General features: G+C 34.9%; 1 protein-coding gene and 1 long non-coding RNA gene across 2 annotated transcripts; one reads left to right on the forward strand and one right to left on the reverse strand.

Moving 5' to 3' along the window:
• Nucleotides 1-1,444: 1,444 nt before the first annotated feature.
• CYP724A1 (cytochrome P450, family 724, subfamily A, polypeptide 1) lies at nt 1,445-13,337 on the reverse strand. Its single transcript, XM_068632100.2, has 9 exons — nt 13,033-13,337; nt 12,516-12,843; nt 12,118-12,270; nt 11,773-12,018; nt 11,594-11,680; nt 11,407-11,485; nt 10,089-10,195; nt 9,790-9,908; nt 1,445-1,777 (listed from the first exon to the last, which is right to left on the reverse strand). The coding sequence occupies exons 1-9, from the start codon at nt 13,242-13,244 to the stop codon at nt 1,687-1,689; spliced, it is 1,422 nt and encodes a 473-aa protein (XP_068488201.1). The 5' UTR covers nt 13,245-13,337; the 3' UTR covers nt 1,445-1,686.
• LOC137826214 (uncharacterized) lies at nt 3,584-11,191 on the forward strand. Its single transcript, XR_011083431.2, has 2 exons — nt 3,584-3,871; nt 10,749-11,191. It is a non-coding gene; the product is annotated as an uncharacterized LOC137826214 (long non-coding RNA).
• Nucleotides 13,338-14,049: the final 712 nt, after the last annotated feature.

The following is a 14,049-nucleotide window of genomic DNA, read 5'->3' on the forward strand; positions in this document are numbered from 1 at the left end:
AGAAAGGAGGGAAAGAGAAAGGAGAAATTAAAAAGAGAAAGAAAAAAATAACTATAGATAACCTTTTAAAGAGGCTAAAATGATAAATATTCAATGCTTTAAGTGTCTTGAAAAGGGACACTACTCTTTTGAGTATTCTCTCATAAGAGAGAAATGGTTTTAAAAGACGAAGACATAGGAAGTAAGGGTAATTCTTATTCTTCACCCGGTGAAGAAGTTGTTTTAGATTCTGTGGAAGAGGAAATCCGTCCTTGTGAAGGAGAGTTACTAGTGGTGAGAAGGCTTCTTGAAAGTCAACTAATTGTACTTTTACCGTCACAACATAAGAACCTCTTCCAAACACAATGTAAAATTTAAAAAAAAACTTTGTTCTGTTATTATGGATAATGGTTACAATTGTAAATGTTGCAATGCAAGGTTGGTGGAAAAGTTAGCCTTGACTCTAAACCCTATCCACAACCTTACAAACTTGAATGGATAAATGATGATGGTGGTATAGTAGTCAAAGAATAAGTATACTCATTTTCATGGACAATTATGAGGAAAATGTTTTATGTGATGTTATTCCTATGAAATTTGGGCACATTATGCTTGGAAGGCCACGACAATATGATCACAAATCTATACATGATGACTACCCCTATAAAATAATTTTCACTCACAAAGAAAGTACATAATTCCAAAAAAAGTCACAAGGTATAAGACAAGAGAAAGTATTCTTGCTCATAAATATATATAGTTATTACCTATTTTCTATTTTGGATTCATTTCCTTTAAATAACAATTATAGTTTATGACAGAATTGGCCTTTAATTGAAGATTCAACTAACGTCCAACACGAAGAGAATAAAAGCAACGGAACATGTAAGAAGACTTAAATTGAGTTACAATTGAAAGTGATTCAAGTCCAACTAAATTCATACAATGTTGGACCAAATAAGAATAAATAAAGAAGTGTGATATACCAACATCTAAATATATGGATTAAATTTTGACCATTGATCTGGATATATAATTTTTAAATTTAAATTTTTAATTATTTTTTTGTTTAGTCTTTCACATTTTAGTATTTATTTTTATAGTTTTTAAACAAATATAACAAAAATGCATTAACGTAAAACTAATATACACTCTTACTTAATCAATGTTAAATAGAAAATAAAATTCAAATACATTAAACAAAATTTTTGATTCGTCATTTCTTAATTTGACTTTTTCATTGCCACCGGTCTTTCTTTGTTATAACACTGTTCACGAATAGTGTCTATAATTAACTTTTGAGGACTCATGATTTCAAGTGCAATTTATGTCAATACCCACAGGGACATATTAATTCATGAACAATTTCATGCTTTCTTTTACAGAAGGTTTAACTTATTTAAACAGCTCATGATTTCATACGCGATTATTGTCGATTTTCTCTGTTATACCCATAGGGAAACAATTAAGTCATTAAAAATTTCATGCCGTTTATTTCTTCATTAAAGAAAGTTAGGTGATATGGATGTGTAAATCATAGTGTAGAATTGTTTGTTCAGAGACCAAATGGAAAAGATAATGTAATAAAATTCCGAATTTAAAAGTTTTTTTTCCCGTTTTTGTAAATAGAGAATTACTTTTACATATTATTGTTTTATTGATTTTCAGCATATAAAAACCAAACTATCAAAGGTGTTTCCGAGAAGTTCAGCTTATGGGTTCAAGATCCAATAGCAACCCTCCCGTGAATTCCACATACGGTAAAGCAAGTGGGGGATCATCAGCCTTTATTTTCCACCTGTTAGCAAAGTAATATCAACATTAACCATGTTCATTCGCGATAACAAATAAAGAAGGAAAATTATATTTAAATTTAACTTTCACTTCCCAGCCCCCAAATAAAAACGTGTAAGGATATTAACTAAAATAAACATAAGGAGAAGAACAACCCCTACTACAAAGGTTTTTGAGAGAGATATATGTAGTTTGTGTCACAAGCTTTTCACTATCATATCATCATACTTGTTCAAACAAGCATATATAAGTTTCTCTTTCAAAACAAATCATGAGGGAGCTAACTACATCTTTCTTCTCTCACTTTCCATCCAACTATATATGGTGTATACAAAATGTGGCGATTTTTTCAAAGATGGGGAAAATACATGATATTTTCTTCTCAAGAAGACTGAATCTTGTGAAGTATTACAGGATCCCTAATCCGAAGCTCGAGAAACAATTGGATAATATCTAGATTGGAAACATAAAAATCCACGTAAACCCAAAGTACCGAAAAGGTGAAAATGCATCAATGGCAGTAGGAAGGACGAACAGAGAAAATGGATGGTATAAGATCCTTAAACCTTTGACACACAACAAAGTGTACAAGAGGAAGGATAACATGCCAAGTTATGCTTAAGTTGTGAAGGGAGCAAAGGAAAACGCTTATAACATTGGTTGAAAAGGTATGGAGTTCCAGGTGAAGGAAGATGGCAACGATTTGATTCAACGTAGCTATATTGGGAAGATCTATGACACATGTACCATTAAGGCTATTTGAGAAAGCTTTACACTCAATGGATTCAGTTTCATTCAATTATAATATATATGGGAGATAATCGGATGCTTCTCATGGGTGAAGGGGAAGCGAGTAAGGACTAGTTGTCAACAATGTTTGAATCTATCACATCTTGGACCAAGGAAAATACTATAGGGAATACCAATACATCTTTGGAGGGCGGGAATGGTTTGCCACTATAGGTACCCTAATAACGATTGATAAAGCTACTGAAGATTGGGAGGAGCTTGAGTATGCAAGATTGAATATACACCTATCAAAGTTGAAGCAAAAGTGAGCACGAAGATCAAGATTAATGGTAGTGTATCAGGTATCAATTGAAGAGGAAACACCATCAAAGGGTTCGTCAAAGCGTTGTGGTAGATTTTGGGGAAAGAAGACATACGATGATTCTTTATCGTACTCTTACAGAGCCAAAGGATTTGATCTAGAGCTATTCTACAATATCCCAACTGAATAAGGAGGTTACATCGGTGGTTTCGCCGGTAAAGACGAAATAAACTGTCAAACATTGATGGCCAACAGAGAGTGCTTGCAACGACGAGTCAAACTGAGTGCAGCAATAACATAATAAGAGTGAAAATGTTTTAGAATGTCACAGACAAGTACAGTGAAGGGGGTCAGGGAAACACAAGAATGGAAAAGGGTGGTGATCCTTTAACACCATACACAGTTAAAATATTATTATATTATTATAACTAGGTATGTTATTACTATTTAGAGAATGTACGATCACAAGTGTAAGCGAGGATCAAGGGAAAATATCCTTCGCCAGAGACTCACAACGGGAAGAAGGCAGATTCTCTCTGCACCCAATCAAATATGATTGGCACCCAATTGTTCAAATATGATTGGCACCAACAGAGTAAACTAACCTTAATGAAATGAAAATTAGGGTTTTTTTTAGTCCCTGCACCCAACACACAGGTTAACAAACAGGCCCAATACAAACATGTGAGTAGAGATCAAATGGGTCTGGCCCAATACAAATTGTTGGATTATAATCCACATGCCCATACAAGTATCCTCAAGGAAGAGACGAAATAATGGGGGTAGAGTGACCACAATCAGAGGAGGAAGGCATACTCGAGGAAAATGCAACAACCACTACACTAGGGGGCATGAATGGAAGTACAAGCGTGAAAACGAATGATAGTCACATTCAAGAAGGGGAATAAATAGAGGAGCAACGAAGATTGATATGAAAATTCTACTTCTACGCAAAAATTTAATAGTTGGTGACACAAGTTATTCGCTGAAGTGAGATGCCACACTGAAAAGCTTAGGCATAAAACCTAAACAAAGAAGCCAATTGAGGTTAGTCATCCACTCAATGAGTAATTCATTGTCTGATATAGATATCAATAATTATAATAGACTATTCTATATCAATAATTATAATAGACTATTCTATTCTGTATTAGAAATAACTCAATAAAAACACTTAGATTGTGGAACATATGGAAAGAAATTGGATTCACCTACTCGGGGGAGGAACAAAACATAATAATGAGAATAAATGAAATGGGAAAAAGAGATAATAGCCACAAGCACATAATCAAGGGAGGGAATAAACATATAGATTAATGAAGATCATAAGATTTAACATTAGAGGGTTAGAAGGGTCATCAAAAGACAAATAGTTAAGAGAAATAATTACAAAGAAGGACATAAATATGGTATGCATACGAGAGACAAAAATGGTGTCAATAACATATGATCAGTGCCAAGTAATATAGAATGGGTACACAAAGTGGAGTTGGAGGTGTATTGAGTATCTGGAATAAAATAAATTTTCAGCGATGAATTCAACATGTAGAAAATGATATATATTGTTTAAAGGGGAATGGGGTGATAAAAAATAACGACTATATTGTGAACGTATATTCATCCTAGTCATGTAATGAAAAGAAATCAATATGGGAAGAGTTACTATGCAATAGGAGAATAGGATGGATGATGAGAACATGGTGTGGTGCATGTTAGGTGACTTCAATGCAGTTAGAAAACTAGAAGAAAGGATAACATTATCTCAAATAGGTAGTGGAATAAAGGAGATAAGGTAGTTTAATATATATTCAATGAGAATATGAATATTCTAAAATTTCCAATGATTGAGAGAAAATACACATGTTATAGAATCAATGGTACAAAGAGTAGGCTGCATAGAATCTTAGTTTCATAAGAATGGTTAGATCTTTGGCCAAAAAATAAACAATGCGTTGGATAGAACTATTTCTGGTCATTGTGCTATAATACTTAAACAATTCACTTTTGATTAGGGAGTTAAACCATTTAGGTATTTAGATGTGTGGCATATAGATTTTGCTGGTAGTTGGCTATTTGTTTTAGTACCCATAAACTCGATCAGTATAGAACTATCTCCCTTGTGGATGCTATGTATAAAATCATAACCAAGGCCTTATCATGTCGTATTAAGAGGGTTTTGCCTGTGGTTATTGATGATAGCCAATCGTCTTTCTTGAAGGATAGAGGACTGTTGGACAGTGTCTTGGTGGCCAATGAGGTTGTTGAGGAGTTAAGGAGATACGGGAGGAGAGACTTGTGCTTGAAGGTGGACTACGAAAAGGCCTACGATTCGGTAAGGTGGGATTTCTTATTTGATATGTTACACAGGTTGGGCTTTCACAGTAAATGGATTATGTGGATCAGAGGTTGCTTGGAGTCTGCATTGGTATCTGTTTTGGTTAATAGAAGTTCCACGACGGAATTTCATCCATCAAGAGGGTTGAGGCAAGGAGACCCCTTAGCCCCGTTTCTTTTCTTAATTGTAGCTGAAGGCTTGGCTGGGCTAGTAAGAGAAGCAATCAAGGCGAACCTGCTTAAAGGTGTAAAGGTAGGGAAGAAAGAGGTTGAAGCTTTTGTATTACAATTCATTGATGACACTTTATTTATGTGTGAAGACACCTACAATAAAGTTATGTATATAAAAGCAATCCTAAGGTTCTATGAACTTGCTTCTGGGCTGAAAATCAACTTCTACAAATTAAAGCCGACTGGTATAAATGTTGAAAGTAATGCCCAGTGTTATCACATATCGGCCATGGCATCGCCATGGCGGATTTCGGTAGCGGAATTCCAGACCACCGCCACAACAAGGCGGTGGCGAATCGGATTTCGCATGGCGGCCCATGGCGGCCGCTATTGGCATGGCGGAGCGGTAACGGATATCGGAGATATCCAAAATATCGGTAGGCAGCGGAGCTTGAAGGAGTAGATGAAGAAGAAGGGCTGCTGCGGCGGCTGATGAAGAAGAAGGGCTGCTGCGGCGGCTGATGAAGAAGAAGGCTCGGAGTTGATGAAGAAGGCGGCTGATGAAGAAGAAGGGTGCAAAACCCTAACCCTAATTTCTAAAATAAAAAGATTTGGGCCTTTGGCCCATTTCAGATTTAAAATAATAAAAAATTTAAAATTTAAATTAAAAATACTAAATATTTAAAACTGACATGTGGTGTGTGGTGGGGCTGCAACCCTAATTTAAACACCTTATTAGTGGGTTTTTCAACCTTAAAATTTTAAAAACTGATGTGTGGCTTTTGGGCCTATTTTGGCCCAATTAAGAGACATATTACCCTAAACCTAAACCACAGCCACTACACATTCTTAGACATAATTTAATCTTTAGTTATGATTGTCTCTTTCATTATTTTTGCATTTTTTGAAGTTATTTATATATATATATATATATATATTATATTTCTTTTGACCGCCATGCTTCCGCCATAACCCGATATGGGTTCCGTTATAACTCTATAAAGGAAATTTGGGGTCTCCGATATGATCCGTTATCCGATATTGATAACACTGGTAATGCCCTTGAACTTTATGCAAAATCCTTAAATTGCACTCTAATGGGGTACCATTTAAATACCTGGGGTTAGAAGTTGGAGGAAATCAAAGGAAGAAGCAGTTTTGGGAGCCAATTCTAAATAAGATAAGTGACAGGCTAAGTGCTTGGAGAGGGAGGTTTTTGTTGCTAGCAGGAAGAATATGCTTATTTAAATCGGTAATAATTGCCTTACCTCTCTTTTATATGTCTTTCTATAAGGTCCGGTCCCGACATCAGTGTACAAGAGAATTGTTAGTATTCAAAAATTCCTGTGGGGGTGAGGAAGAGACAAAAAATATATATCTTGGATAAGATGGGAGAATGTTTGCAAACCCTTGGAGGAAGGTGGGCTAGGGATTAAAGGTATAAGAATTTTTAACAATGCCTTTTTTTCCAAATGGAAATGGCGGTTAGTGAACAAGGGAAGTGGAAAGAAATTTTAGTATCAAAATATGGGTTGGAATCAGGTCGAAGGCAAAGCCAGATGAAACTCTAGTCTTGGTGGTAAGAGTTATCAAAAGTATGTTGGATCAAGGGACAAAACTAAATTATGGGAGGACAATTGGTTAGGTAGATATAATCTCAATACCTTATATCCTAGGTTGTTTTCTCTGTCATTGGATCAGGGACTGATGGTGGGTGAGGTAGGTGTCTGGGAAGAATCTGTGTGGTGTTGGAAGTTAAGGTGGATAAGGGTCAGGTTTGAATGAGAATCTTTACAAGAAGAAGAAATGATGGCATATCTCTACGGGTATTCTGAATAGGGAAGCTTCAGACCTTCAAGTGTGGGGAGGGGATACCACAGGGGGATCTCAGTGAAATCGACTTATGAGTGCTTGGCTAATCATGTCACTACCCAACCTTATGGCATTTTCAAACAGTTGTGGTTAAAGCTTGTCCCAATGCAATGACTACTGCTTGGAGGATTCTATTGGACAAAATGGCAACACAAACAACTTATTAAGAAGAGGAATGTTAGTGGAATCACCTGTTTGTGGGTTGTGCCAAGCTACGAAAGAGACATCTCAACACCTTTTCTTGTAATGCGTCATTGCACAATGGGTATGGTCATTATGCCTTAGATGGATAGGTATTATGTCTATTCAACAAATGGATTTGTTGTCTCATTTTGAAAACTTTCACTTGGTACATATGAACATCAAGAAAAAATCAAGAAAAATCTGCTATGGAAAGGAATGTGAGTGGCAGTGGTGAGGGGCATTTGGGAACAAAGAAATTTAGTTATCTTTAAGAAGGGGTATCGGATGCGGAAGAAATTTTCCATTTTACACAACTTAGAGTGTGGCTTTGGATGAAATATAGGGTGTGTTCTTTCAATTAGTCTTTTTCGAATTGGCAATTGAATCCTGACCTTTGCTTTAAGAGTTTCAGGTAATAAGGAAGGGCAACCCTCTGGATGGTATGCTGGTCACTATAACGATGTGCAGGGGGGAAAGGTAGAGCCATCTTAGTGTGGGAACGCAGAAATGGTGTGTGAAGATACAGTCCAAGGACCTCTTAGTGGCAGGCAGAGTGTTTTACTCAGTTAGCCCATGGTCTTTTATAGGTGTTTCTTCTATGTTCTATTTTTCTACATGTTATAGGAGTTGCATAACTCTTCTCAGCTCTGCATAATTAAGCAGCAGTTTAGTTGTTGGTGTGTGCCGTAGGTGCCTTGGGTAATCAGAGGCAAGGAGGATGTATATCAGTGATTAAAGCACTGAGGAAGTTGGCTTGATGCATAAAACAAAGCAGACTGTAGCAGGGTTGAGAACAAGGTGTATGCAGCAATTGATGTGCCTTTAGTGGAGCAGTTTTTATGCCTAGAGCAGAGCTTTATGGCTAGTGCAGAGCTTTATGGCTTAGGGGCATGAAGGAGTGTGTGACTGCCTGCAAAGCAAACCGGGGCTAGTTGATGCTTCAGCAGCTGCCCTGTTTCATCTTTGGCTAGGCTCATTGGCCTTTTAGGGCATACGAAGAAGAAAGTGGCAGCTTGGTTAGTACTGAATCCAGAACAACACAGAGAGTTCTGGTTCTGATGCACGGCTGCTGTCAAACTGGACCACTATAAACAAACAGTAGAGGAGTTTTTACAGGAATATGTGAAGGAGAGGAATGTAGCAGGAAATGGAAGATGAAGGAAGAATGAGGTATCAAAGCATAGGTTTGAGTTGCTGTCAAGGTTCTCTATTATGCAGTGTGGCACAACAGTTCTACTGTGCAATGCAGCTATGACATGCTATAGCCCATTCGTTTACAGCAGGGATGCATAGTTTTTGGGGTGTTTGAGGGTCTGCTATGAATATTTTGGAGAAGTATCAAGGTGCTGCAGAATTATGCAGTAGCCGCTGCAAACCATTAGTGAGAATGCATTGGAGGATGGTAGATGAAGGAAGAATGATTTTTTAAGAAGCTGCAGTTTTTATCCTGGTTTTATGCAGTCCCATCCAGTGCAGAATTCCAACTTCAACTGCTGGTCTGTTTTTTAGGATCCATCCATAGGGAGTATGCGGGCTGTGTAAGGAGGTTTAGAGGATGTTGGAAGATAGGGAGATGAAGAAGTGATAATTGAATTGCAGGGAGCATGGAATACAATCGAGGGGGTGCTTAATGTGTTATATGTGCTAGATAATTATGCAGCAAGCGTTGGAACCTATAAGAGAGGTTGTGTTGGAGTACATGGTGCAAAGGACAGAGCTATTGCCATGAATATATATCTTGCTCCTTATTTTAGATAGAACTTAATTTGTTCTTTCAATTCTTGATTTTTAGTTCACTTTAAGTGTTTTTTGGCATAGCTGATTCATATAGGCAGACCAGAAGCATCCCATCCAGCTCTGGGGTGTTTTGGTTAGTTTTCGGAAAACTGTTGGGCGGGCTCTATAAGTGCAAGGGCTCATATTTTGTTATGAAGAGCTTGTTGCTTATCATGCTCTTTGCCTAAACTCTTTCTTTTTTATGTTAGCTAGGTAGTAGGTCATCTTTTATGTATAAGGGTAGAGAGAATCCTGAAATGTGCCTATTAATTCAATTATTCTTTGTCGATAAGAAAAAATAGTGTGTGATTGATATTATTTCAATTATGCACCCTTCCATAAGTGTCAAAATGCCTAAACACCAAAGAAAAGAAATTTGTAGTAGGTGGAGGAGATCAAAGGGAAATAATAACATGAGAAAAAAAAGTCATCAAAATGATTTCTACAGTACAGGTAGGTAGCTTTATACTAGACATATTAAGCCCCTGGACAGAAAGCGTTACAGATTAATAAATGGGGGAACCAGGCGTTAATTAATAAATGGATATATAGCCGATCTTGCTAGTGCTTACCATAATCTGTGCATGCATGTTAAAATATGTAAGTGGGTAGTGCAATGAGTAAAGTACCTATAATTGAGGACAAAATGATGAAGGAAGAATGCTGTCTCCACTTTTGCTAGATCAGCCCCTGGACAGAGTCGTGGACCCCCACCAAATGGTGCCACTTTCTTTCTTATCGAATTGTCCTGCAAATACAGACAAAAACTAATTATCTGCTAGGGTTACAAATAAAAGTTGTTGCGTATTCGTGTGGTGTGTTCATTCACATTTATATATGCAATGCAAGAATAAAGCTATATATTAAACAAGAGTTAGCCTTATGAATTTCAAAGACATTATTTAGCATGATTTATGCAAGAACCTACATTCCACCGAAAGGGATCGAACTCCAAAGGATTTTCAAAAAGGGTGGGATCCAAATGTCCCGCAGACAAGACAGGAAGAACCTTCCATCCTGCAGGTATCACATAATCTGCAACAATTTCAGTAATGCGTGAGGATGGCTTCAGTTTAACAATATACAACACAAAGTATACACCTCACCCAAAGTGAATAAACATGTCATTGTGAAACAAAGTAGATGTGATATATGGTGACTGCTAATACGTTGACAAACGTGAATTAGATTCTAACGGAAAAAATATTATTGAAATGAAATAGTTTTAAAATTGTATTGATCAGAATACAATTATAATTCTCACGTGTTGTGTTGGAATAAGCTAAATAAAAAATTTAGGTTGTTAACTCCAAAACTAGATATTTCTGTTTATCATAATGTTTTTAATTCATTGTGTTTTGACGGTTATACATAGTATTGTTTGTATTGTATCAATACAATTTCTTCTAATAAGAGAATTCAGTTTCAATTCCAATTATCAAATTAATTTCCAACACAATGATAACGTGGGAAGGAAGAGCACATATGGATATTTTTTTCTAATATTTGAAAGCACCAATCTCTTAGTGTTCTAAGAAGCAAATTGTGGTTGCTCTCTCATCTTGTGAGGCAAAGTATATATCTGCAGGAGAGGCAGCTTGTCAATTTGTTTGGCTTTAATCTGTGGTTGATGAATTAAAGCTAGAACATGTGAAGACCGTGCAACTTTGCGTGGACAACCAATTTGTCATCAATCTTGCAAAGAATTCAATCTCACATGGGAGGGGTAAACACATAGAGACCAAGTTAGAAGTGCAGCATTGCAACACCAATCTCAAATGGCTGATATATTTACCATACCAACTTAGGTTAGACAGATTTGAAGAACTAAGAAAATGATTATGAGTTAGAAGTGTTGAAATAAACTAAATAAAAGAGTTAGGTTCTTAGTTCTAACTATCCAAAATCTAAAGCTAGATATTTCTGTTATGAATGTTTTTAGTTCATTTTGTTTTGATAGTTATAAATACATTGCTTGTACAATTTTTTTTAATAAGACAAAGTTTCAATTCCAATTATCGGTATTTTCAGTCATCTTAATACTTAGTAGATGGACCATAGCAGTAATGTTTGTAAATTTTAAATTCTAATTTTACTTTTGTGTCTGACTGTAAAATCTCATTACTTCGAAGTGCAAGAAGAAAAAATGTAAAGTGAATGACGTTTTACATTTGACAAGCTAAGGAGAAATTTATAATATCGTAATTAAAATAGTTGGGGCTGACAATCATCCCATAGTAAAATACCTTTGAATTTGACATCTTGGACAGCTTTCCTGTGCAAAAATTTGACTACGTTACCACATCTCATAGCTTCGTATATCACCTGGTGTTAAGATTTGTTTCTTCTATTATTAGTGATAAAATACAAAACCTGGAGGGGGGCAGAAGTTACTTAATACAGGTAACTTCATTTAATTGGTTAGTTTCTTACCTTTTGAGTGAACTCCATTTGCTTATAATCATCCCAATTAAGTGGTTCTCCTTCCTTTTTTCTTTTCCTTATCTCTTGATGTTCTTCCTGCAAAAGGCTCTCAGTTAATATAATTAATCAAACCAGTAATGATTTTGAAGACATGTGTTCTTCATTCGAAATGGTTTAAAGTTGAGTACCTTTAACCGTTGTAAAGCATTAGAGGCTCCACCAAGGAAATAGACAATCAAGGATAGAAGTTTTGCAGTTGTCTCATAACCACCAAACAAGAGGTCTAACACAATGCTCACCATCTCTTCAACACTTAGGTTCTGCTTTGACAAAATCATATTCAAGAGGTCCCCTCCTTGCACAGGCCTCGCATTACTACTTTTTTGTCTCCCAAGTATAATATTTTTGATAATGGCCGCAAGTCTTTTTCTAGCCTGATAGATGCCCAAATAGTAAAACATTTTATATCAGAATAAGGACACTTATTCTGGCACTTGGATTAAATGGTTAATAATTTATGATAATATTAGTACCTGCAAAGCTTTGAAATATGCAGTTCCAGGTATATTTATTGGCAATGAAATAAATCCTTTGATGTACTTCTCAAAGTTTTCGAGAATCTTGGAGCCCAATGGCTCATCAGTATTAATGTACAGTAGGTGCTTCATCATAACATTGATCGTAAACTGTTTCACATAGAAGAAAATATACACATCATATGTTCGAAAATGACAAATTTTTAAAAGGCCATCTCTTCTTTATAAAAAAAACAAACACTCTCCCAAAAGCTGAAAAAATTGTTATTTCTCCAACATATGTTGATTAAAGTACTATTATATTCACTTATTCTGCTTATCATGTAGAAAACGCGAAGGAATGTACTTAAAAGAGTACAAAACAAACAAGTAAATTGATTTGGAGGCATACGTACCCTTTTAGCTTCTTTATAGAAAGCAACTTGTTTAGAGTTTGGATCCCAAGAATTAATGGTTGAGAGTACAAGGATTTCCATAGAGTGGAGAAATTTGGTTTCGTACTTTGTTGCACTGACAAAACTGATAATGGTGCTTCTCAGCTTCCTGTGAAGGTCTCCTTTGGAAAGAAGCACAGAGAACTTCCCGAGGATGTTATGCATTACCTTGGGGTAATCAACAGGGAATAACTCCCCTTCATTCTGAAGAATATACATGTTGAACTCAAAGTCACATGAAACTATGGTGGGAGAACCAAACAGATGTGACTTGAAAACTTTGCCGTACCTACAAAACAACGACTACTTAGAAATTTAGATTTAAAGCCCACTACCAACCTTCATAGAGTACAACACACGCGTATATACATACACGCTGCTTAACTTTTGAAGCACATAGAGTAGTAAGTCACTAATTTTAATCTAAAGGTAAAGATAGAAAATGGACAATGATATATGCATAAACTTTATAAGTTACCTAGAGCAATGTTCTTTTAAGAAGCTTCCCAAGGAGTTTGATTTATGAGACTTGAGAAAGCCAAGAGTCTCCCCAGAAAAAGGCCACCCCATGCTTCCTGGGGGCAATTTGTGTGGGAAATCTTGTTGATTTTTGTTAACATATTTGAGAAGATAAACAAAGGCAATAAGGCCTGAGAGGAGAGTTAATATCACAGCCAAAAGCTCAACCATAGTGGTTATAAATTGTATCTCTCCCTATCAGAGAAGCTACAAATTAATTCTTCTGTGATATTTGGAAATTTAACAGAACCTGCAAGTGGTTACATGTTGTAAAATGTTTTGCCAACCAATATATATTTTTATAAGGAAGCAAAATCCAAGATGATTTCCGTAGGTAACAACCAAAATCCGTATATGAATTACACACAGGTAGGTAATTTACCTTTAGAGTTAAACTGCAGGTGAAACTCGAAGTCAAGTACCTTCAAAAATGTCCAAAAAAAGCTTTAACCATTATACCAGTCAAGTTTTATTATCATAATTTTTATTATATTTATTAGTATAATTATCAATACTAATATAATTAATAAAATAAAAATTAATAACATTATTTATATATTTAATATTATTAATATTATTAAATATTATAACTATTAAATATTATTAATATTATTATAATTAAATATTATTAATATTATTAAATATTATTAAATATTGTAAGCATTATTAAATATTATTATTATTATTAAATATTATAATATTATTATTATTATTATTATTAAATATTATAATATTACTATTATTATTAAATATTATAATATTATTAATATTATTAAATATTATAAATAGTGTTAATATTATAAATAATATTAATTTTATTAATATTTTTATTAATAGTATTTATATTATTAATGTTATTGTTACTAATATTATTAATTTTGTTATATTATTAATATCATCAATACTATTAATATTACTACTACTACTATTATTATTATTATTATTATTATTATTATTATTATTATTATTATTCATA

This window comes from Phaseolus vulgaris, chromosome 8 (genome assembly GCF_051622355.1).
Source record: "Phaseolus vulgaris cultivar YP4 chromosome 8, ASM5162235v1, whole genome shotgun sequence".
NCBI lineage: Eukaryota > Viridiplantae > Streptophyta > Magnoliopsida > Fabales > Fabaceae > Phaseolus > Phaseolus vulgaris.

Bases quoted from the DNA above. Each gene is read 5' to 3' on its own strand.
- CYP724A1 (XM_068632100.2), bottom strand. From the start codon at position 13,244: ATGGTTGAGCTTTTGGCTGTGATATTAACTCTCCTCTCAGGCCTTATT. The intron at 12,019-12,117 runs GTACTAATATTA...GGCATCTATCAG, and splicing joins CATATTTCAAAGCTTTGCAG to GCTAGAAAAAGACTTGCGGC. The intron at 11,486-11,593 runs GTAAGAAACTAA...TCTTAACACCAG, and splicing joins AAATGGAGTTCACTCAAAAG to GTGATATACGAAGCTATGAG.